The sequence below is a fragment of the Glandiceps talaboti genome, chromosome 21, assembly GCF_964340395.1.
Source record: "Glandiceps talaboti chromosome 21, keGlaTala1.1, whole genome shotgun sequence".
Taxonomy (NCBI): domain Eukaryota; kingdom Metazoa; phylum Hemichordata; class Enteropneusta; family Spengelidae; genus Glandiceps; species Glandiceps talaboti.
The window spans coordinates 4,142,495-4,166,735 of NC_135569.1; the positions used below are offsets into that span (position 1 = coordinate 4,142,495).

General features: G+C 36.4%; 1 protein-coding gene across 1 annotated transcript; it reads left to right on the top strand.

Annotated features, from left to right (window-relative positions):
• LOC144451679 (ER membrane protein complex subunit 1-like) lies at positions 1–22,686 on the top strand. Its single transcript, XM_078142575.1, has 23 exons — positions 1–107; positions 1,625–1,821; positions 2,585–2,693; positions 3,385–3,501; positions 4,334–4,460; positions 4,861–5,010; positions 8,786–8,938; positions 9,564–9,635; positions 10,163–10,261; positions 10,638–10,734; positions 11,324–11,443; positions 11,990–12,045; positions 12,365–12,583; positions 13,368–13,532; positions 13,964–14,134; positions 14,595–14,802; positions 15,236–15,346; positions 15,744–15,856; positions 16,603–16,682; positions 16,947–17,077; positions 17,371–17,528; positions 17,877–17,952; positions 19,051–22,686. The coding sequence occupies exons 1-23, from the start codon at positions 1–3 to the stop codon at positions 19,209–19,211; spliced, it is 2,997 nt and encodes a 998-aa protein (XP_077998701.1). The 3' UTR covers positions 19,212–22,686.
• Positions 22,687–24,241: the final 1,555 nt, after the last annotated feature.

Below are 24,241 nucleotides of genomic sequence, written 5' to 3' on the forward strand. Positions count from 1 at the left end.
ATGGCTGCCACCAGGTTATGGATCTTGCCGGCCTGTTTTCTTGTAATTTTCTCTCAATTCTCTCCAACCCAAGCCTTATATGATGATCAAGTCGGTAAATTTGACTGGTAGGTAACATATTAGCACAACCATGTGCATTTTAAACATTTTATTTCATCAAGCTATGCTGATCTGCTGTGAAACAACACCGCCATGCGTGACCTGTTTCATTTTATCGAATGGGCCGGTGGCCTCTCTCCAGCCTATTTATGGCAGTCGCTGGCATTCTATCGTCGTCTCACTTTAAGAATCGTAAAGTGTATCACCTCCGTAAATATATCACCGTGCAGAGAAATTACAACGTTTCTACTCACAGTATTTAGATAAGTAGTCTATTGTCATATTTAGATCAATTTTAAAATTGAATGATTGATGAGCTCAGTACTAATATTAATATACGATAGATGTGGTATTGATGTACAAATGCTTTCTACTAGACAAAGGCGCTATACATGCAAAAATAAAATACACGAGAAAATAAAAGACATTAGCATTGTTGTTTTAAATATGCGATTTTCTCATATTTTCATTTTCAATTAGTTATCATTTTATGCATTGTATGCTCCGCTCCCGAGGGAGTTTAGGGCCATTGTGCTGGTGTGGTATATCATGGATCTATTATCTCAATATCACACTGTAGATGGTAACAGAGGTAATACTGTTATTGCCTGAAGCTCTCCATACAACATGCATTATGATACACTTATAATTTCAAATTTCAAATAATGTATTTCACCCCTGAAAATGAAATGACTGTTTCATCGCAGTCATATCCTAAGATAAGCTATGTAGTACTACATCAAATAATGATATATTATTAATACCCAATATTTTTCTGCCAAAAAATACAAGTGACCTGACCAACATTTTGTACAGTAAGCCTTGTCACTTGAAGTCAGAAAACACATATTGACAAAACCCATAGGTGATGAGTATTTTCTGCTGAATGATGAAAAATATTGAAGAATAATATAGTTATACCTCCTCAAGCATTATTTAGCTAAATATACGAAAACTAATTTCAATTTACAAAAGTTAATATACATGTGTAACTCATAATATGATCTGTAGTCTTAAAGGACAGCTGATTCTACTAGTATTTCATCTATCCTAACTTCCATTTATATAAACACATTTCTAAAACAATTTCTAGATCTTATTGAGAGCAAAATATAATTACATGAAAATGTTGAAAGCATTATGTGTGTGTTGTAACAAAAATGATCAGGAATTACGCCTGACAATACTGATGATATATCAGGGAAAATTTGGGATTCTCTTCCAAAAAAATGTTTTGATTTGTGAGTAGAAACTTTCATTTGATGTTATAAACCCTGTCCATGAACACCAGTGTGCCCTCTATGCCAATGTGACGTGCCACTGACGCACACAATTTCTAGTGATGCACCAATATTTGGTGTTCCCCTATCTCTTACTATTTGGTGACTTACAAGAAATCCCAGTTTTTATCATTTTGACCCACAACAACAAAATTTGGCTATCACTAGAGGGCACACTGGTGTACATTATTCTCAAACAATATTCATATTACCCATTAATTATAATTTTATTTATTTCTGTATAGGAGAAGACAGTTTATTGGCAAATCGAAGTTTGTGACCTTTGACCAGACCCCATCTGGTAGTGGTCGTAGAGTGCTAGTAGCAACTGAATCTAATGTATTGGCATCAGTTAATGCAAGGACTGGAGAAATTGTATGGAGACAGGTTCTGAATAGTGGAGATAGAGGGCATATTGATGCCTTGCTACACCAGGACAACTGTAAGTTATTTAATCGCAACTATTTGCCTTATTTATTTCTCCGTTTCCCATGGCCAAACCAACCCATAGACTAAACGATTTGTCACTGTATACACCCCATAAACTCTTGTTACAAACTGGTATTTATCTAATGGTTAACATGAGCAGCAAAAATGATGAATTTGCCATTGTATAAGCCAACCCTATGTTTATGTAACCTGACAAAAAACTTAAGGAAAACTCCTGTATGGCTAAATCAGGAAATATGGTACTGATAGTGTATTGATAACATATTGTGTCATATTGAATGACATGTTATAATATGCATGTCTTCAACACTGAAACAAACTCTGACATGTTTATTTTAACACATACACACATATACATTGGGGATCAGACATTTCTCTTCATGTGAAAGTATTATTATGATATTGTCATTCAAAGATTACTAAAGCTCAAGGATGGTAGAACACTTTTGAAGCATGGTAGAAACCTGCCAGGCATGGCAGCCTAGATGGCAAGGATGGTGTTAGCACCATGCTTTCTTTTAGTGAGAAGAACACAGCTTGGCAGAAACCTGCTAATCCTGACAGCCTGTGTGGCTCGGAGCCTAGGACATTGTTCGTGCTTTCTCTATAGTTGAATGAACACTTCTTGTAGATGCAAAATTTACAGTTGATTACTTACATACATGTATTCCATAAGCTTAGCTTTGTACACTTGAATTTGATGAAATTAAATGATATCATATTTACAAGATGAATGTGATGGATTATTTTCACAGATTTTATCACTCTTTCTGGATATGGTAGAATTCTGAGATCTTGGGATCCAGCCACTGGGTATCTAATATGGGAAGAATTGACTGATACTACAGTTGAAGAGCAACCAAAGTATGTCATTGAATTGTTTCTGTACATGTATTATGGGTTGTTAGTATGGGTTGTAGTATGGGTTGTATTATGGGTTGTAGTATGGTTGTAGTATGGGTTGCATTATGGGTTGTATTATGGGTTGTATTATGGATTGCATTATGGGTTGTAGCATGGGTGTTGCATTATGGGTTGTAGCATCGGTGTTGCATTATGGGTTGTATTATGGATTGCATTATGGGTTGTAGCATGGGTGTTGCATTATGGGTTGTATATAGGTTGTAGTATGTGTTGTATTATGGGTTGTATTATGGGTTGTATTATGGATTGCATTATGGGTTGTAGCATGGGTGTTGCATTATGGGTTGTAGTATGGGTTATATTATGGATTGTATTAAGGGTATATTATGGGTTGTAGTATGGGTTGTATACAAGGTTTGAGTTCTACCTACATGTATAGTAAGTGATGCTTATGTATGCTTCAGTATGAAAGTAGAATACTACCTTTCAGTATGCAGCAACAGTTACCTCCCAGCAACAGTTACCTCCCAGCAACAGTTACCTCCCAGCAACAGTTACCTCCCAGCAACAGTTACCGCCCAAAAGGTATATAGTGTGCAAATATTCTGTGTACACACTTGCACTGTGTACACATCATCATGGGGTTCCATTAACAGTATATAATACAAGTAATATTTATATTCAAATACAGATATGCTACTGCAGCAGTTGCTGACAGAGATAAAATTGCAGTCTTAACATCAACTTCACTGTCATTACATTCTATAAAAGAAGGCGCTCTGTTATGGAGGAAGAAATTACCAAACAGGTAGTGTATCATTTGTATGTGTGTTACATGTGAATTCAAATCCAAATTCACAATTTTCATCAGAATGACAAATTCCATAGTTACAGTTTACCTCTAGGTGGCGGTATGATCACTCAACAGAAGCGAGGGACATTGAACTACATGTACGCTAGAGGTCAGCTGTAACTATGGAATTTGTCATTTCGATGAGGATACTGCCACCTAGAGGTCAGTTTAAATATGTCATTTCGAGGAGGATACCACCACCTAGAGGTCAGCTGTAACTATGGAATTTGTCATTTTGATGAGGGTCATCAATCAGGAAAACATTGAGGTGTCATCATGCAGGTTGTTGAAATGGTCGTCAAAATGACATAAAAAATGAACCTATTTGAGAATCAAAAATGGCTGCCAAATATTGTGCTAACTCTATGGGAAAATGAGTGTGTTGAGGAGCCCTAAATTTCTTCTATTATTGCAAAAAGACCAAGAACAACCTTTCTTATGGTGAACTTTGGAGAGATTTGAAAGACTTTGATGTTCAAGGAAATTGGTCCCTGGGACAGACATTCTACCTTAAAAGTACATGTATACCAAAGCTTGACTGTACACTCGATAATTATTGATTTTTAGTAGATTATTTATATTAATGACAATTTAATTGCTGAAAAACACATCTCAATGCTCTTTTACATTTACAGTACTACAAATGTAGATACATGTACATGGATAAAAACATGACAATAACAATTACAACAATTTACATGGCTAAAATGATAAATATTCCAAAGTTTATGAACCTAAAATGACAAAACAAATTGTACTGAAGTATATGATTTGTGTCTGTTTTCAGTGATTCTGTAAACTATCAGTGGGTCCATGCTAATGATGAAATAGTGTATGCCATCGGTTTGGTGGACAACTCTCACTTCTCTGTTGTCAGTTATCATCTTGACAGTGATGGTGAGCAAATTTCACAGGTATGTAAATTAGGTAGTATGGTAAGCATCCCGTTGGTTGACAAGTAACACATGGATGTCACATGTTATTAACAGGAGAATAGAATCACAAGTGTTAAATTTTTATAACGAATGCATTTTGTCATTGATTGAATGATTGATTGATTGATTGATTGATTGAATGAATGGTTGATTTAATGTTAGGTTGATTGAATGATTGGTTGATTGAATGATTGGTTGATTGATTGATTGAAGGAATGAATGAATGATTAATGATTGATTGATTGATTGATTGATTGATTGATTGATTGATTGAAGGAATGAATGAATGATTAATGATTGATTGATTGATTGATTGATTGATTGATTGATTGATTGATTGATTGATTGATTAACTGACCTACTTATCATATTTCTTCAGAGACCACTGCCAGCTGCTTGGGCATCACTGAATGCTATGGAATGTGCCATAGTTGGTATGACGCATCTAGTGTGTGTGGAGTCCCTAACTAAGTCACTGCATTCACTGGCTTTGAAGGATGGTGCATCATTTCTCAATACACCAGTCATAGTAAGTGAAATTAGTTATGTAATGTTTAGATCCTTTTTGATGCTGCAAAGGTTGATTTTGGATTTTAATGTTCAAGACAACTCTTTTTTCCTCCTTGAAAAAAAACAATAAAATAACATCGACCAAAACTCAATAAATTACAAATGTTTAGTAGTCTATGTGTCCTGGACTACTGCTAATTTGGTAGTCTAGATACAATGTTTAGTAGTCTATGTGTCCTGGACTACTGCTAATTTGGTAGTCTAGATACAATGTTTAGTAGTCTATGTGTCCTGGACTACTGCTAATTTGGTAGTCGAGATACAATGTTTAGTAGTCTATGTGTCCTGGACTACTGCTAATTTGGTAGTCTAGATACAATGTTTAGTAGTCTATGTGTCCTGGACTACTGCTAATTTGGTAGTCTAGATACAGTGTTTAGTAGTCTATGTGTCCTGGACTACTGCTAATTTGGTAGTCTAGATACAATGTTTATTAGCCTATGTGTCCTGGACTACTGCTAATTTGGTAGTCTAGATACAATGTTTAGTAGTCTATGTGTCCTGGACTACTGCTAATTTGGTAGTCTAGATACAATGTTTAGTAGTCTATATGTCCTGGACTACTGATAATTTGTTAGTCTAGATACAATGTTCAGTAGTGTTTGTGCCCAAGACTTCTGCTAAATTTGAGCCCAGTATGGAAAGCCACAACTGACTTAAGTGTGCAATTACTATTATTGTATGTGCAAATACTATGTTATTATGTGCATTTAATAGTTTATTATGTGCTTACCTTAAATTATTATGTGCATACTGTATTATTCTATGTACAGTTACTATTACTATATGTGCAAACACTATGTTATTATGTGCATTAAATAGTTTATTATGTACAGTTACTATTATTGTATGTGCAAACACTATGTTAGTATGTGCATTTAATAGTTTATTATGTACAGTTACTATTATTGTATGTGCAAACACTATGTTAGTATGTGCATTTAATAGTTTATTATGTACAGTTATTATTATTGTATGTGCAAACACTATGTTATTATGTGCATTAAATAGTTTATTATGTGCAAATCTTAAGTTATTATGTGCATACTGTATTATTATATGTACAGTTACTATTATTATATGCGGTAACACTATGTTATTATGTGCATTAAATATTTTATTATGTGCAAATCTTAAGTTATTATGTGCATACTGTATTATTATATGTACAGTTACTATTATTATATGCGCTAACACTATGTTATTATGTGCAAATCTTAAGTTATTATGTGCATACTGTATTATTATATGTACAGTTACTATTATTATATGTGCTAACACTATGTTATTATGTGCATTAAATAGTTTATTATGTGCAAATCTTAAGTTATTATGTGCATACTGTATTATTATATGTACAGTTACTATTATTATATGCGCTAACACTATGTTATTATGTGCATTAAATATTTTATTATGTGCAAATCTTAAGTTATTATGTGCATACTGTATTATTATATGTACAATTACTATTATTATATGCGCTAACACTATGTTATTATGTGCAAATCTTAAGTTATTATGTGCATATTGTATTATTATATGTACAGTTACTATTATTATATGCGGTATTAAACACTACGTCGTTATGTGCATACAGTAGTTTATTAAGGGCTTTCGTTAAGATCCCCCGCTAGAGGGCACACTTTCTCGCCGATTCAAACACGCACGCGCAGACTCGAGTTGCTGTTGTGTTATCCTTTTGTGAGCACGTCCCGTCGTCGTCTGTCATGGAGTCCCACGTCTGTTCTGTCAGATTTAGGTCTGTCAGCTTTCACAGCACGTTTCTTGACAGAGGGAGTCACTTTCTCTCATGTGCTCGACATGACTGAGGAAAATTTAATAAGTTTTGGTGTCAGAAGATTGGGTATGACCGACTTGATTTAAGAAGTCGGTGCCGGGAAGCTTTGGGGCGGGCCGGGCCTGGGAGCTGACAGGGGGTCCAACTCGTGCGGCAACTAGATCGCCTAGTGACGTCTAGATCGAGATCTACCGTAACTAAGGGGAGAACCGTTTGATTTCTGGGGGGGGGGGGGGGGGGGTATGGAGGAAGTAGGTATGGGAGCAATTTTTTTTCCCAGTCAGAGTGACAGCAATTTTTTTTTCTACTGTCAGTCCTGCATCAATTTTTTTTTTCAAATGGAGTAGCAGTGCAATTTTTTTTTAATTAATCATTAAGTTTGAATGCGTTGTTCATACTTATACCACGTCACAATGGTTCACAACTGTACCTCTAAATAACTTGTTCTGTGCAAGTAGAAGAATTAGCAGTTAGTATGAAAGACGTCTGTCTACGTTAAATTACAACTTTAAATTATAGAACAGTTCCAAAATCAACTCTGATCAGTACTAAACTTGCTTTTCTTTGAATCAGTCAATTCCTGTAAGTTCTCAGGGAAGATATTATTTTTTGTATTTCGTTATATTTGTTGTTCCTCAATTTTCATTCTCAACTTGAGAAAGATTTATTTGTACATCTTTATAAGAGATTTATATTGAAAGAAAAACACTAGATTTTAACACTAGTCTATTGACTCCTGTCTTGTTTTTTAAATTGTCTTAATTTACAGAAACCAAATAGTCCCCTTCAGATATTGACTGTGTCATTGAGATATTGCAACAAAAATCCTGAAATATGTTTTCTTGGGTCAGAAAAGGAAAGGAAAACTTATTAAATTTTCCTCAGTCATGTCGAGCACATGAGAGAAAGTGACTCCCTCTGTCGAGAAACGTGCTGTGAAAGCTGACAGACCTAAATCTGACAGAACAGACGTGGGACTCCATGACAGACGACGGCGGGACGTGCTCACAAAAGGATAACACAACAGCAACTCGAGTCTGCGCGTGCGTGTTTGAATCGGCGAGAAAGTGTGCCCTCTAGCGGGGGATCTTAACGAAAGCCCTTAATAAACTACTGTATGCACATAACGACGTAGTGTTACCGCATATAATAATAGTAACTGTACATATAATAATACAATATGCACATAATAACTTAAGATTTGCACATAATAACATAGTGTTAGCGCATATAATAATAGTAACTGTACATATAATAATACAGTATGCACACAATAACTTAATATTTGCACATAATAAAATATTTAATGCACATAATAACATAGTGTTAGCGCATATAATAATAGTAACTGTACATATAATAATACAGTATGCACATAATAACTTAATATTTGCACATAATAAAATATTTAATGCACATAATAACATAGTGTTACCGCATATAATAATAGTAACTGTACATATAATAATACAGTATGCACATAATAACTTAATATTTGCACATAATAAAATATTTAATGCACATAATAACATAGTGTTACCGCATATAATAATAGTAACTGTACATATAATAATACAGTATGCACATAATAACTTAATATTTGCACATAATAAAATATTTAATGCACATAATAACATAGTGTTAGCGCATATAATAATAGTAACTGTACTTATAATAATACAGTATGCACATAATAACTTAAGATTTGCACATAATAAACTATTGAATGCACATAATAACATAGTATTTGCACATACAATAATAGTAATTGCACACTTAAGTCAGCTGTGGCTTTCCATAGCCCAGCATGCAACATGGTTTTGGTGGAAAGCCCAGTAAAAACCATACATGGTGAGTATTGATAGATTTGGCATATTACCCTCTGGAGACTGACATAGTATGATAGTAACATAACTCTATTATTCTCATCTAGGCACTAGGTGTACCAGATTCTAATGTTACCTCCCTGGGAATGACCTCACTTCTGCCAACCAGGTCAGAGTTCGTAGTTCATGTCAATCCAGAACATTCTATGATGGTGAGACTGGACAGTGGTAGTATTAAGTTGGTAGTGGATTTACCAAAGGTAATTACATTGTGTGTGTGTGTGTGTGTGTGTGTGTGTGTGTGTGTGTGTGTGTGTGTGCGTGCGTGCGTGCGTGCGTGCGTGCGTGCGTGCGTGCGTGTGTGCGTGCGTGCGTGCGTGCGTGTGTGTCTGTGTCTGTGTCTGTCTGTCTGTCTGTCTGTCTGTCTGTCTGTGTGTCTGTGTCTGTGTGTTTCTGTGTTTGTGTGTGTATCTGTCTATGTCAGTGTCTACCTGCCTGTCTGCCTGCCTGTCTGTCTGTCTGTCTGTCTGTGTCTGTGTCTGTGTCTGTGTGCCAGGGTGTGTGCCTGTGTCTCTTCTCTGTCTGTCTGTCTGTCTGTCTGTCTGTCTGTCTGTCTGTCTGTCTGTGTCTGTCTGTCTGTCTGTCTGTCTTTCTGTCTGTGTGTGTGTGTGTTTGTGTGTGTGTTGCTGTCTGTCTGTCTGTCTCTCTGTGTATCTGTCTGTCTCTGTCTCTCTGTTTCTCTGTCTGTGGCTGTATATTTAAAGCCTACTATGGTATTTTCAACACAGAAAAGATATAAATATGTTTAAGTGTTTATTTATGAATCTCTTTTTGACCATTGTTTAAACTATCTATGTACATGTTTATTGTTTGATTCCATTTCAGGTTTTCCTAGTCACGGCAGAATCAGTTGCACAACAGGATGTCATTGTTACCATGGAAAGGAAAACAGACTTGGTAAGATATTGTTTACTTTTGAAATCTTGATCCTTAAAAAGTTAAAAGTTTGAGAAGAATAGAATCCTTTCATTAGAATGCACCCTTGGGACCAGTTTGCCTGAATTTCAAAGTTCTCAAAAAATTTTGGTTGAAATATGAAGGCTTTGGTCCTTTTGAAATAAAAAAGGAAGAGATTTTGGGGTTCATTGTCTTGTTTTCAGGGAAGTCAACAATCTTTTATTTTCTAATAGCGTTAACACACTGTTTATAGCGGCCATATTGGATTTTTATAATTTTGCTTGATTTTGATAACATTTTGACCTGTATTTCGAAAATTTGTATGGTGACCCCAGATTTTTGTTGTGATTTTAGTATTTTGGGAACATCGTGTCTGCTGTCCTCATGTTACAATATGCTGGCCTTCACATCTTGCCACCAAACTGCTTGTGAATAGCACTCCTAGTGGCAAAACCATGAAATGTTTTGTCTTTCCTATAACCAGAATATGGGATATGATATTGTTTTTTGTTATTATTTATTTGTAGGTGTTTGTTCTCAGTGGTCTTGACATTAAGACAGGTACTAAAATCAAGGATTCTAAACAGTTGGTGACAATACAGAAACATCATGGACTACCAACAAAGGTAAACAGATCAATTAATTTAGTTTTAATTCTCATTACCTGATATAGCATTTTACCAACTAGGTATGAAAATAACAAATCATTTTATTTCTTGGTCAATGACTTCCATTACACACACTACATGTGTTTTACTCTGGGTGTGATGTGTATGTTCTATTTTGACCGTCTAGCATGAGGTAAAATGCTGAATATTCATGGTTTCTGTGTGGTTGTATCAAACAGAGCCAGTGAACACTAAAATACAGGTGGTATATGGCTGTGTCACACTGCATTGTAGAGGTGACTTACACATATCCCTTGATAATGAAATTCATACTTTTGGTGTGCATATACATGTATCTGTATTTGTCCTAATAATGTGTTCCTCTCATTGATAGATCAATGCCTATATGTTCTCAAAGAAGGACATACCATTTGGCTATAGGGTAGTGCTACAAACACAGGATTACAGTCTCTCCTTTGTACAACAACCAGGTAAGTCAGTCTCTGTGTGTATAGATATGTAGCTGATTCTACAGTTCTCATACATCTAGGTGTAATCACTTTGTACATGCACACATGTATACAGACACACATCCACACACACACACACACACACACACACACACACACACACACACACACACACACACACACATCCAAACACACACACACACACACATACATACACACACATACACACACATACATACACACATACACACACATACACACAGACACACACACACATACATACATACATACATACATACATACATACATACATACATACATACATACATACATACATACATACAGATACACACAGACACAGACACACATACACACATCCAAACACACAAACACACACACAGACATGCACATACACAAACACAGACACAGACACACACACACACACACACACACAGAGACAGACACATACAGAGAGTCATATAGACACACAGATGGTGACACACATGCAGACAAACATAGACATACACATCATGTTATCTAAGTAGACTACATCTCTCCTATCTGGTTGTATTAACAATACCATAAGTAACATTGTGAACGCTATTTTTAGGTAAGATGCTGTGGACGCGGGAAGAAGCTTTGTCCACCATCTTGTCTGTTGAGATGGTAGATTTACCTGTCACAGACACAGAGGCCAAGTTTGAAGATGAGTTTGGTAGTCATCAGGGAGGTAAGTTAGGTTTGCAGAAGGGATGTCTTCAGAGCTTAAAATGCACCGAACAAATACAGAACACAAGAAAAGAAAGAAAGATACAAAAATGTTAAAGTTGCACTAGCTGTAATTGAAGTATTATTGTTTTGATCTGACAACCAACAATATATTCACTAAAATAAATAGTACTAGTAGAGTAACGTGTTGAAATCCTGATTGAATTGGGGTGCTGACAATTGGGAGTGGACCCAAAAATCAATTTGATCGGAATTATTGTACCATATTATGTCTACAGCTACACAAATATGTTTACCCACAGGTGATTCAATACTGTTCAGGATGTAGATATTATGAGTAAATCATTATATCAAACAAAAGATTTTCAAAAAAAAAATTTGGTGTATGCAGTGTGGAGCACTTTATTGTCACCAAAGGGACAGTTTTCCATTGCTAAGCAATCCATGTATCTATAAAGATTGTTTTTATGTATGTATGTTCTTATATCCAAACTTCAAGGCATGTATCTCAGCAGCAGGCATTTAATATTTCAATTTCCCCCCCTAGATGATCTGCTCAGTATGTTTACAAGAAGGCTGATCACACAATTTGCTCAGATACAGGTATGTGTATTTCTAAACAATTTCTTTGAAATCAAGAATGATTACAACCCCCATTGCTAATACATATGTTGGTATAATGTGTAGGGTATGTACAGAATGAATACCCGTATTGCTCTCAAAGACCCCCCCCCCCCCCCCCCCACTTATCCTCACCATTCCCCTCATTACACCTCCTCATTTGTAATGCAAAACTTTAGCCCAGACTCTTGGCTCAAAGGTCAAAGATCATTGTATTTGTTTTCAGCTGTATTTCACCATTATCACATGATAAGATAAAGGTTAAAGGTTAGAAGTCAAAGGTCACTATATTTGTTTTCAGTCATATGTGATGTCACTGAAGAGGAGAATGAGACATGGACACCAGCATGAACACCTGACAGTGCAGGATATTAACATGAAACAAACCAAAAATAACAACAACGGTGATGACGATGATGACAATAATAATAACGATGATGATGACGATGATGATGACTATCTACGCAGAGATCAATTCAATCTTCACAAAATGATAGTTTGTATTACTGAGTCTGGCAAGGTATGGTGGCGTTGTTTACTGTGTAGTCTGTTGCAAAATATGTACCATTTGCACACACACAAAAAATTGTGTTCTAAATATTACTATTGTGAAATTCACTTTATGGTGATGAGTTGGACACTAACCTGACAGAATACCTGGTCTGTAAACTTAAACCAAAAGCTGCACTATGGCAACTGCACACAATGGCTCCTTGCACTATATGTTAGTCAAATGCTGCATCAATCTACAGTTCTGTGTTTCCTGTATAGGTTCTTGTAGCCAACTTACTGGTCCTGGCTATATAGGGCTAGCTTCTCCCAACCATCCTGGGGGTTACCACCTATTAGGGAAGGGGGTTACACTACTATGTTTTGGGATACCTGTGTCTGCTAAGGGCAGCTTCACTACTAAAAGTTTAATCGTTTTGCATATACACAGTATACATGTATATTTTAGCTTCAAACCTTTGATGTGGTGAACTTGTCCTCTTAACACATGCTTAGGAAAACAACTACAATATTTTATTTTACTATCATGTCAGCCAAAAAAAGGGTGCATATTTCAAATCATCTCAGAGTGTCAGATGATGTTTGATGATGTTCTGTAATTACACATGTATGTCGTCTCACTCACATTAGATAGTGCATAGCATCATAAAATGATTCACCACAACCCAGAGTTTATGAAAATGCTTTTATTTTCCACAAAGACATTCCCCTGTAATATCTGTGAACAAGATGACTTTGTGATAAATTTGTGGATGGATATGTTCAAGTAATATTGTTTTAACTCTTTCCCATAGCTGTATGGTCTGGACAGTGAAGATGGTAGTATCATATGGAGACATTTCTTACCTGGACTTGGCTACTTTAACAGTTATGGTAAAAAGTCATTACCACTGTTTGTACAGAGAACTACGGCACACTTTCCTCATCCTCCACAGTTGGTTATTGTGGGCAGTGACAGGGTAAGTGGGCAGTGATAGGGTTAAGTGGGCAGTGACAGGGTAAGTGGGCAGTGATAGGGTAAGTGGGCAGTGATAGGGTAAGTGGGCAGTGGTAGGGTAAGTGGGCAGTGACAGGGTAAGTGGGCAGTGATAGGGTAAGTGGGCAGTGACAGGGTAAGTGGGCAGTAACAGAGTCAGGTTCGAGTGTCAGGTCAAATGAATCGGGATAGGCAGTATTTTTTTCACTACTTTACAACATTTACAGGATTATTGAAGATGTAAAAGTGAACTTTCTTTTGTTGAAGTTTCACTACATAAATCACAAAGGTTTACAGACAGGGTTATTAGTACTGGTTTTGATCAAAGATGTGACAGTGTAGCCCAGTCAACGTGTGCATGGTTAAAAGTTGTCTTGCTATCCATGCCTAACTTGGTTTCATCTTTATTTCTAGGATTCTGGTCAAACTCGGTTACATACATTCAATCCTATAACTGGTAAACCTAGTAATCCCAGTTTTCCCCACGGAATGGTGTTGGAATATAAGCTAAAACAAATCACCATGTTACCTTATATGGACCAGGAATTCCTCAAGATTATTGTTTTACTAGACCATGATGACAAGGTACTATAAACCTTTATATTTTCATCACTAGAAAACTTTAAAGTTTGATTTGTTGGTGGCCGACTAGTTAGCACATACGTCTCTTATCTCGGTAGAAAATTTTAATGTTTGATTTGTCGGTGGCCGACCGTTAAGCATGTACGCCTCTTACCTCGGCAGTCTGGGTTCAAACCCACCAAGCATCAGCTGGGTTTGATTAAAAATTTAACCAGGTCTGTATGTAAGAAGCGTGATGTTCAGTTTGACCCTGTTGAACAATGCTGGTTTCCTCGAGTACTCCAGTTCCTCATGCTTCTTCAAAACTTGGGTACCAAGGTGCTGTTCTTGCAGCGACCTTTCAACAAATTTTTGAATTTATTTGGACAAATAAAGATTATTATTATTACTGTTATTTGATCTACCAAGCAGATGAATATTTTTGACCATTTTGACAATGGTGTAACTGTATTGTATATACCAGGTACATGTGTTACCATCTGAAGGACAGTCAGTTATTGAAGATAAACTAGTATCCCTCTATATGTACACTGTTGATGCCATGAAAGGCAGTCTGACTGGTTATGCTATCATGGAAGGTGATGTCGATCAACTGGTGGCCACCACAGTCTGGAATGTACAGTTGCCAGGAGACCAAGTCATCACTAATGTGGTTGCTAAGAGACCAACAGGTATGGGTGACAATGTAACAAAATAATTGAATATGAAATATTTAGATATTAGTCCTCGATATTTTCCTTCATTCAGCCAAGGATAATGTGACTAACCTAAGGGGCCTTGTCACTACTAAAATAAACCTCCCACAATTGTCAGGGTAACTATGAATTGATTATTTGTGGTTACAAACAATGTAATATCATTGTCTATAATACTATACGATTAGTATTTATTATCACTTTTCCCATGATGCAACATTCAACATGGCAGGTTTACAAGTTCCCTGATGTTTCTCAGCAATCCCATGTAATGTGTGTCATGTAAAATCATGAAATGATTCTCCAGAACCCATAGTTTATTAAAGATGCCTTTATTTCCTGCAGTAGTGTTATCCTTTCAAATGAATGAGAAAGCCTGAATTGTCTATTTTTGTGATTTTATTCTCAGAACATGTTCACTCACAAGGAAGAGTATTAGGTGATCGAAGCGTCCTCTACAAATATTTGAATCCTAATTTGGTTACCATAGCAACAGAAGGAGTAGATACCGCTGGCAAAGGTAAATTAAAACTATTTTGTGTTCTCTTTCAAAGTTAAGACATTGTCAGTTTGACTACATATCCTACATTTGACTACATTTGGATGCAGATAGCACTTTGTATCGACAAAGTTAGTTTGGGATTGCCATATATGGATGCAGTGAACTGGGTAGATAACCATATATGGGTATAGTGAACTGGGCAGATAACCATATATGGGTGCAATGAACTGGACAGATACCCATATATGGGTGCAATGAACTCTGCAGGTAACCATATATGGGTATATCAAACAATCTTTCCCTGACATCATAAGGCACACTACTTGAGTTTTTAACTGTAGCATTACACTGGTACCTAGACATACCTTATGAGAAACATTCCAATCAAATCTGATCATTTATCCATTTCTTGTAGCATTTCTAAACATATACCTGATAGATGCAGTAACTGGTAATATGATATTCAGTGCAACTCATAAGAAAGCTGTAGGACCTGTACATATAATACACTCAGAGAACTGGATTGTGGTAAGTATTACAACTACAATGGTGTTGGCTTGGTGTTTCACTCATGGGACAGTACAGCTACAATGATGTTGGCTTGGTGTTTCACTCATGGGACAGTACAGCTAAAATGATGTAGGCTTGGTGTTTCACTCATGGGACATTACGTTTTTGACACAAAGATAGACATAATTCAACTCTAGACTAACAATAACAGAGACACAATAAACACAGCAGGATCCTTTGCCCAATCACATTGAACACTGAAAAGCATTGCTATTCCTTCACAGTGTAGTAAAAACAGGCTTCTAATGAAAACATTTCACATGGACTTGATGATTTTAATGGCTGCAATTGTTTATTTTCTAACTGATAATCAACATATCTACTTGACTACTGCTACATCCCCACTGTGGATGGCACCTATGTAATTGTTTCTTTTGCAGTAGAAGTTGTCTGAGGGTGTGTATTAAATGTCATGTTATATGAGTGAAACACCAAGCCTACATCATTTTAGCTGTATCTGTAGAGGAAACTAAAGTTGAGCCATTGTTAGGGATGATCGCACAATGTCACTCAAACTCAATAAATGAACTTCATTTGATTGGCCAAACCCCCTCCCCTCCCCCTGTGACATCAACATGTTTATATATGATGTAAACCATGGTGGAGAAAAAAATCACATTATTTGCACTCAGATATTTTGGGTTTATTTTGTTGAGACATTGTGGCAAATCTAAAAATTGAATTCTTGTTTTCTTTGTATTTAGTATGAATACTGGAATAGTCGACATAGAAGACATGAAATTAGTGTACTTGAATTATTTGAAGGAACTGAAGACAGAAACAGGTATGTTTACATAAAATTGTACCTTTACAGATGCAAACGTTTTTTAAAATAAGGAATGCCAGTGCAGGAACTTTGGGTTTTGGAGAGTGATCGTATACTTGTATATCACTTATGTTGGCCACAATTGCCAAGAAACATAGTTGAAACTTGTTCCTCATTCATTGTTCAATATGCTTGTGTGTGGAGGGTAACTGCATATATTTACTGTTTCCCACATCTGTACATAGACTAAAATTTCTCCCTGATCTACCTTCTCCTTTGCAGTACTACATTTTCATCATTGGATCCCCCTGATATGCCGGTAGTAGCCAGACAGTCCTACATACTGCCAGTAGCGTTACAGCATTTAGGAGTTACTTACACTGACAAGGGTATAACTAATAAAGCCATACTTAGTAAGTATACACATCAAATTTTGCCATGACACTTTGGGAAATGATAGGTTTTTCCAAAGGAGGCCATAGTACTCAACTATCATGGCCCCTTATTTCTGGTCAAATAATGTTATTAGTAGAATATACCAAAACCATACTTCTGAATTCATATATGTGTGTTTCCAATCAAATCTTGCTTTTCAACACAGTTCTATAGTTTTATCTTCTGTGTATTTCAGTCAAACTTTAACACCTTGGGAATATCCCAATGAGAGTTTTAGTTACTAAGATTTCATGCCTGTTTTGATTTTCAGTGGCACTACAAAATGGAGGTGTGTTACATTTACCTAAGCCATTCTTAGACCCAAGACGTCCACTCATACCAACAGCTGCACATAGAGAAGAAGGACTTGTACCATACCTACCTGAATTACCCATACAAACTGAGGCTTACATTAATTATAACCAGTCGGTAAGTAGTATAACTGAAAGATCAACTGTTGAGGGCGCTCTTCTCATCTGAAATTTGCCATTTCAGATAAACATATGTAGTAATAACAGAACTCCTTGCCATGTGAGTTCCAGGGTGGGTACCCAGGGATATTTGCACTCATGCTTGCAGTGTGTTCTGTTGCACCTTCACTCGCTATACTCGTGAAAGTACGAGCGCAGACAACACTGCGAGCTATCGTGCAATACCCCAAGTACGCCACACTTGCACTCACATGTCATGGGTTCTGTCATAGTATGCATGCACACAGATACAGGTCATTATGGGAACAAATATAATACTAAACAAAGTTTGTTGACCTCACTACAGGTATTTGGTGTCCAAGGTATCCAGACAGCACCAGGAGGGTTAGAGTCTACTTGTCTAATATTAGTCTATGGTCTAGGTAAGTCTAATAACATATAATTTCTCATAGCACATGCAAGCCAAGTTGAACACGTTCAAACAAAAAACATTTTATTTTACCCTGGTTGTTTTACATTATGTCAGTATTGTCTATGTCATTCGTTGTGTGATGCTCAAAATATGAGTCAAAACTTTCATCACTTTCCAAATTTCATGAATTATTTCTTTGTGTACTTATAATTGTATTATTCCCTAAAATTGATCTTAAAGTGTACAGCATGCAGCTTCTTATTGGTGTCTGCATGGTTGTATCAAACAGTCAGTGAACACTAACATGAAACGGGCTGTATGTATGTTCATCAACTATGATTGATACACAAGTTCTCTCTCCATGTCTTCAGATTCTGATTCTTAAAGACTCACAGTAAACACAATGCTTAGTTTGCCACTGTGTAGTCTCAGTTACCCAGACTCCCACTGCTGGGGACTCTACTACAAGACCACATAGACAAGAGTCTGGGGAAATGTAATCCTAATTCACTCGTACCAGATCTCTCTGCCAGTGCATTCTGGGGAATACTTCACGACCAACATTGTATGCTGAATGATCCATGTTCCTTTGTGAAAGTTTGCATGTCTCAAGTGTCTCTTAAGTATGAAAAACAGACCTCATAATCCCATCCTTCATGACTTAGAGGAATTGTACTGCAGATGGCATGGGACTATGTTTCTCCAAACTCTCGTCTAGGTGATCTCGTAGTAGAGCCCCCAGCACTGAGAGTCTGGGTAACAGAGACTAGCCACTGCTGTCATTTCCAGTGACTCATAGTAGAGCCCCAGCACTGAGAGTCTGGGTAACAGAGACTAGCCACTGCTGTCATTTCCAGTGACTCATAGTAGAGCCCCCAGCACTGAGAGTCTGGGTAACAGAGACTAGCCACTGCTGTCATTTCCAGTGACTCATAGTAGAGCCCCCAGCACTGAGAGTCTGGGTAACAGAGACTAGCCACTGCTGTCATTTCCAGTGACTCATAGTAGAGCCCCACAGCACTGAGAGTCTGGGTAACAGAGACTAGCCAATGCTGTAATTCCCAGTGACTCTTCTGACTGAGTGATTGTCTTTTTTCTCTCATTACAGATATCTTCTATACCCGGATGTTCCCGTCTAAAATGTTCGATGTTTTGAAAGATGACTTTGATTATTATTTTATCACAGCTGTTTTACTAGGACTTCTTTTAGCCACCGTTATCACACAAAAATTAGCAGCATTGAAAACGTTAAAGAAAGCATGGAGATAGTAGTTGTAGACATTTGTGTCTTGTAAGTTGTACCTCAATTCATATTTTGTAAATTTTCAACAACAAAAAAAGCCATATTTCGGTTAGGGCCTCCTTATTTATTTCTTATGTTTCTCATTGTAACACCTTGAGAAGGACTGGAAGGTTGGTCAGTAAAAAATAAAAAGTATAAAAAAAATAGTGTATGTGTACATGTTTGTGATTCTATTAATTCATAATCGTAATTTTAGCAGTCTGGATGACTTAGAAATGACAATTAAAAGTCAGAAACAATCACTTATTTCTTTTATGAAAGGTCCTGAATTGGAGCGGTGATTGATAATTTTCAACAAGGTACATATTTGTGAGGGTCGATATCTTACTGTTAGTGATGTGATATTTTTAATCATGTCATAGAGGGCATCATCTTTCTTATTATTTTGATCGATTGAAGAAATCTAGAGTCATGAGAAACATAGAAAATGAATTAGGGTTGCTCTTACCCACTTTCAGTCATTTTTGAAAGCTGTGTCATGAGAGGGCACCCCACATATAGAAAAGTGAGGGCTGAAATCTATGACATGAAGTCCACAAAATGTAGCTAAAATAAGTACAGGAGTTGCTAAATATTACATTATTGGCAACAATGTTGTAGAATATCTCATCAGGTTGAGACTGCAACCAACTTTTCTCCTTAAAAACAGGGAAATGATAATGCTTTCAAAAGGGTTGCCCCTCACATCTTGTCCAGTAGGTGAACAGCACACCTAGTGGCCAAACTATACAATCTTTTGTCTTTTCTGACAACCGGAATATGGTGTATGAATTTTTTCAGTGTGGCCAATAGTTGATAAAAAACAAATTTGTTAGAATGTGATAATAATGAGTATACCATTGTACAAGCCACATTGTATGTGTTTGAACAGAAAAAAACGGATATATTCCCTGTTTCTCTCTGCATCGCAACAATAACAAAAACAAAAACATACAGTGAAATATGAGTCAAAACAGTCAGATTTGCCATTATTTGCCAGATTGTTCCCAAAGAAAGCTTACTCAGGTATACTTATATTATTCTCCAAAATTTTGTCTTCAATCAGCTGGAAAATACTCATGACTTAAGGGGCCTTGTCATTACTCATCTTCAACTCATAGTGACAAGGCCCTTATGTCACTTGTATTTATACCCTTAGCTGCAAACAGAAGAATGTTGGAGAATATTACAGTAGTCCCATCTTTTTATTCAGATATCCCCTCCCTAGAAAAAATGGTAGAGTCCACAAAAAGTGTACAAAAGAAGTGACATGTGTAATATGTAAATTTATGTTTGTTTGTTTGTTGGTTATTTTTTTAAAAAGAAAATCCACAGAAAACTCACTACTATAAAATTCAAAGGAGGGAAAAACACTTTCTGTCAGGGGACCCACTACAACATAGTGAAGGCATTTAAAAAACGATGTTATGATAAATTAGTAACCAAAACATTGACCAAAAGTCCGTTTTCTTTCCAAAGTAAATTAAATGTGTCATTGCATCATTACTGTTAGCATTTTAACTACTGTAGCTTTATATCATGGAAAAAGGTTTTTGGACATGATGTATCTGAATCAATATGACCGTGATCGTAAACATCAACAAGTTGAAAACCTTTGAGAACCCACCTTTGAAAAGCTTGTGCCAAACTCACTATTATCAACTACAGGACATTTTTACATTTTCATGAAACTTCACAATTTCACTGAGTTATACCTCACTGTTTTGCTGACATTTTGAATATAAATGTAATGAATTTGCATAATTAATGAATTTGGTAGCCATTTTGAATATTTATGTGATAAATTTGCATAGTTAGTATTATAATGAATGTGATTATGCAACAGTGACTGATGTGCTAAAAAATGAAATATGTAGAACTTTGCTTTAAAACACATATGCCAAACTCTGCTAAATTTTGCTATCATTTTTTTAGATTTTAGATAATTGTGTAGACTTCTAAATGTCAGGTTGGCATCACCTTTACATTTATGTGTAAATAAAGTTGTGATAATAAAAATTTTTTGGAGACCCCAGATTTTCAAAGAAACTTAGTAGTTCTCCTATGCAAAATACTTGGGATGTCTGCGTCACTGGATCTGTGATTCTGATGTGTTTTTTTCACTGGATAATAGTGACAAGCATGGAAGAATCACAGTCCAGTGATGTAGACATGCTGCCAAGTAAAGCCTTAGTATTGTTTTCAATGTACATACTACGCAAAATAATACCACTATAACAGTTAACCTGATTGGCTGCCATCAACAGCTCAGTGTCCAATGGCGTGTGCTGTTGTGTCTTCTGTGCAAATTGACTTTCTACTACCTGTAAGGCTTATCACAAACACATTCTTTCCACTGGGATATATTGAATGCTTTGGTTTTGACCATATGTCAATGTCTTTTATGTCGAAGCACCTTTCAACAACTTTGAAGTTAAATATGATGACAGAAGCAGCCATGTTTGAAAAGCAGTCAACATTGATAGTATAAGGAACTCCGTGATTGGTCAATTCGCTGCAGGATAATGGCAGGTTGTAACCATTGAGGGCGCTCTATAATATATGACTTTCACTGACTTTCCTTCAAGACAGTTGATAGAGAGATATATAGTCATGTCTTGATTATTAAGATGGGTACCCATACTTATTTCAGGGTATTTTGTTTCGATTTGTGGCGTAATGTGATGTATATAATGTGTTGTGTAATAATTGTTTTTTGCACACTTTATTGAAGAACAGGTGCACACCTAAAAACAAAGTCTTATTTGTACTATTTAAATTGTTTACAAGTTGATGTACAGTTTCATTGTGATGTCTAACACGTTTATCGATACTTTGATTTTGACTGCCATGTTCACTGGAATTGTAATAATGGTGTCCTGTTAAAGGGGAACATCACTTCATGAAATAAAGGTACTTTCAGAAACTTTTTATTGTCGAAAGTCTTCTCATAATTTCACATCAGTTTTGCGTGATTGCCAAAAAACCTACCAAATTGAAAATCTATTTCACCTCTATTGTTTTCACATTGATCCACCATTGCCTCATGGGACTTAGCATATATACATATCAATTAGTTCAGTGAATATTCATGACCCTAAGTGCTTATTACCTTTATAGAAATAGGCATGAATATTCAGTGTACATCTAATACATATGCATGTGTGCTAAGTCCCATGGGGCAATGATGGACCAGTGTGAAAACTAGAGATTTAATGTAGTGTTTCTTGGTATTCACCTGAAATTTCTATGATGTGAAATATTCAAATGACTCCAGGACACAAAGTTTATGAAAATACATCTATTTCTAGACTGTAAGATACGTCGTGTTTTCCGCCCTCACCGGCGTCCAGTTGACCGATGTGTCAAGGCTTACAGACTTATCTATTTCCTGAAGTGACGTCCCTGGTTTAATGATAAACTTTGAACATTTTGGACAACGAAAAGAGGAGTTTAACTGAATAAAGACAAATTTAAAGAATGAATCCATCATAAATCAAGACAATGTCTTGTTTGATATGGTACGTGTGATGCTTCTATTCCTGTATGTATGAGTCGTGAATGTTTGGTACCACAGACTCCGGCGGACCACAGTACGCTATATTCTGATCGCCTACCTTGCTTGCAGTCATTTCCGAAAGAAGTATCGAGAGAGGGCGCCATACATGAGGAAATTCCCATGCATATAAAATGATGGCTAAAAATACATGGCCGTATACAAAATGTGGCAAAAACAAGTCTGATTTCCTGATAATTATGAAATAAAGTTAGCAAAACACTGACCGGCTGAGAATGCAACCAACGTGTGCTGTGAAACCCTTATAGTAGTGTCGGTGGTTTTTTGAAAGGAGTCCATAGTACTCGGCTATCATCCCAAACAGCACTCCTGCTGGCCAAACTGTACAATCTTTTGTTTTTATGATAAACTGCGTACTAGTGTGTAATTTTGACACTAGATATCTCATGTATGTCATTTTATACTGAAAGTATTCCTAGAATAGCACATTTGTGTTTAGAATGTAATAATGGTGCTTACATGTGATGATGTGTGTTGAGCCAGATAATAAAATCCCGAATAAAATGTAGCAGTGCCAGTAAGATTCATTGTTGTTGAGCCAGATGTAGTCCTGCTTGCATACAGAGTAAGTCGTCCCTTGGCCTTCCTTCTAATTAATGTCAGCTGTCAGTAATCTAGACACGTGCACTGCACCGTCTGCAAGTTAGGTGCTAAAATGTAGCTATGTTTTTTGTTGAGCCAGGTGATAAAATGTAGCGATATGTCAGATTTTTCATATGAAAGGACATTGTTTCAGGTCAACTGGGTTCTGTACCGGTAGTTATTTTTTTTAAAAGTACTTGGACGACTGAATTTATCGTCTGCTGCTTCAAAGAATGGTAACATAGCTTTAAAAAAATATGGGGAAACTATAACGAAAATCATACATTAACAAATGCTGCAAGTTTGAAGTTATAAATATAAAGTTAGGATTAAAAACATCAAGTCCTACCTTAAAATTATGTAGAAGAATAAAAAAATATATTTTATGAGTAAATTTAGAGGATACGCAACGCGACGTCCCCGTTCGGAATTTCAACAATCTGCGGGGCTTTTGGTAGTAGCGCCACCTACGTCACCGTGTTGTGTAAAATCTCGTGAAATTCTCGTTTACTCTCGTCACTATAAAAACAAAAGAATCCTAAATTGTACCTCTGTTGTACCATGCAGGGTTGGAGAAGACACTGGTCAACTTTGAATATTTCTTCGTTCGTGTGGTACCAAAGTTTTTACTAATCGTACTGGAATTTGAGTTATACTGACCATTTAAAGTAAAATACGTCTAAATAAAAGCGCCTCCTACGCCAGAATAATGAAAGAAATTGTTAGTAGCCGCTAGCCGCTGATGGATGAATACAAAACAATGCATTGTACACAGTACAGCCTACGCTGAGGTCAGTAGGGCGTGTGGATGGTCACTTCCTGTGTTCGTCAGAAGAAATACCCAGATATAAATAGCAT

Excerpts from the sequence above, each read along its gene's own strand:
- LOC144451679 (XM_078142575.1), top strand. The coding sequence starts at position 1 with ATGGCTGCCACCAGGTTATGGATCTTGCCGGCCTGTTTTCTTGTAATT. Across the intron at positions 10,735-11,323 it reads CTCCTTTGTACAACAACCAG|GTAAGATGCTGTGGACGCGG; the intron begins GTAAGTCAGTCT and ends CGCTATTTTTAG. Across the intron at positions 17,953-19,050 it reads AATATTAGTCTATGGTCTAG|ATATCTTCTATACCCGGATG; the intron begins GTAAGTCTAATA and ends CTCTCATTACAG.